Genomic DNA, 1801 nt, shown 5'->3' on the forward strand with positions numbered 1-1801 from the left:
TGTTGATGTTCCTCTATCAGAAATGAATTTTAATCATTTTGATTACCACATTTTCCAATAATATATTTTGAATTAATTTAATAAGTGGTAAAATAACATATACACATTTTCAACTTATTATTCTTTTTAGTATGACATTCTTTTCTTGTGTATTATTTGTAGAAATTATCAATGTACATTTGTTAGAATGATGAAATATTTCCATTATTTCTATTCAAATTTAATGAATATTAAATACAGATAATGAAGAATAAATGTAATTGAATTAATTTATAGTTAGTTTCTTCATTATCATATTTCATATTATTATTACACAATGAATATGATAATAAATAATGTGATATATCATTATCTATTATAGTTTATTAATTATGTTTATAAATAATATGTATTTTTAATATTTAAAATATTACATCATCAGTTCTACTCATCTGTGTTTATTTAATCGTAGTATTACAAATATCTTTTATATGGTTATTTCCAAATATTTCATTTATTGTGATAATTTAATGACAGAAAAATTTCTTATTGACATTCTTTACATCTCAAACTATTTATTACTAAACTTTTAAATATTATAATCCATTCTTTTTGAAATATCATTTAATAATTTCATAAATAAAACATAAATAAATATTAATAAGAGATACTGATATGTTAATCAAATCATATGAAATAAATAATTTAATAACAATGATATGATAAAAAGAACTAAATGCTTATTGGATAGATAAATGATGAAATAGATAATAATTTTTTTATTTTTCACTGTAATAGTTATATAAAAAATGATAAAAACTTAATAAATAATAATACAATTAATAAAAAGAATTATCAACAATATAAATAAAGAAGAAAGAGTTGTTCTATTTGAATAGAAATAGATAACATCACGTACAATTCATAAATATATAATTATACATAACATTTTAAATATTATTTAATTAATTAAAATTTACTATTTTTTTTTTTGATAATTTTAGAACATTTCTTTCATTTGAAAATATATGAATACTTTTAATTATTTCTTCTTGTGTTTTATTAAGTGTTTTACTAATTATCATTATTTGTTCTTTAATTTTAGTAGTACATTTGATTGTAATGAATATTTCAAATTCACATGCATATCCTCCTTCAATTGTAATGATATTTGGGTTTGTTCTAATTGAATATTTTTCATTTTCTTCTTTACTACTTATTTGTATTTTCTCTTTTTTTCTTTATTTTCATTTCCAATACATATTATTTCTCTGATTTCTTTATTTACTTCAATTTTTTCTCCTTCTCCTATTTCTTTTTTATTTGTTATTATTCCATCTCCAATTGATATGAATTTGATATTTGATTGTGAAATTTTAAATATTGTTGTTGTTTTCTCTTGTTCTTTCTTTTCTTTGCGTTTTATAATGTAATTAATCATTATTATTATAATTGTAATTATTATAATGATGATAATAAGTATAATGATGATAATTATCATTATCATCCACCATACAATTTCTTTATTACATTTTGTTCCGTCTTCATTGATTCCATACCAAAATGAACATTTTGAACATTTATTATTTTTTGTTTCTTTACATTTATTAATATTTGAATAATGAATACATTCTTTATTTATTATTATATATTCATCTTCACATTTATTACATTCTTTCTCATTTAAACATGTCATACATTGTTTTCCACATTTTGAACATTCTTTATTTATTAAATAATATCCTGTTAAACATTCTCTACATCCATATTCTTTATCTATTTCTCCTTTACATCCTTTAATTGTTGTTGTTGATTTACATAT

General features: G+C 18.5%; 1 protein-coding gene across 1 annotated transcript, besides 8 other annotated features; it reads right to left on the minus strand.

Annotated features, from left to right (window-relative positions):
* Positions 1-56: 56 nt before the first annotated feature.
* Positions 57-84: a sequence feature (AT_rich).
* A 269-nt stretch (positions 85-353) lies between these two features.
* Positions 354-412: a sequence feature (AT_rich).
* Positions 413-551: 139 nt separating this feature from the next.
* Positions 552-643: a sequence feature (AT_rich).
* A 103-nt stretch (positions 644-746) lies between these two features.
* Positions 747-851: a sequence feature (AT_rich).
* Positions 852-903: 52 nt separating this feature from the next.
* Positions 904-982: a sequence feature (AT_rich).
* Positions 983-1173: 191 nt separating this feature from the next.
* Positions 1174-1313: a microsatellite.
* EDI_333530 (uncharacterized protein) lies at positions 1196-1801 on the minus strand (the record flags this gene model as incomplete). The annotated part of the gene is made up of 1 exon (XM_001741094.1): positions 1196-1801. A coding segment is annotated over one exon (606 nt), but the record flags the coding sequence as incomplete, so codon positions are not given.
* Positions 1416-1486: a microsatellite.
* Positions 1558-1632: a sequence feature (AT_rich).

This window comes from Entamoeba dispar, genomic scaffold, assembly GCF_000209125.1.
Source record: "Entamoeba dispar SAW760 scf_1105229463559 genomic scaffold, whole genome shotgun sequence".
In the NCBI taxonomy this organism is placed as follows: domain Eukaryota; phylum Evosea; order Mastigamoebida; family Endamoebidae; genus Entamoeba; species Entamoeba dispar.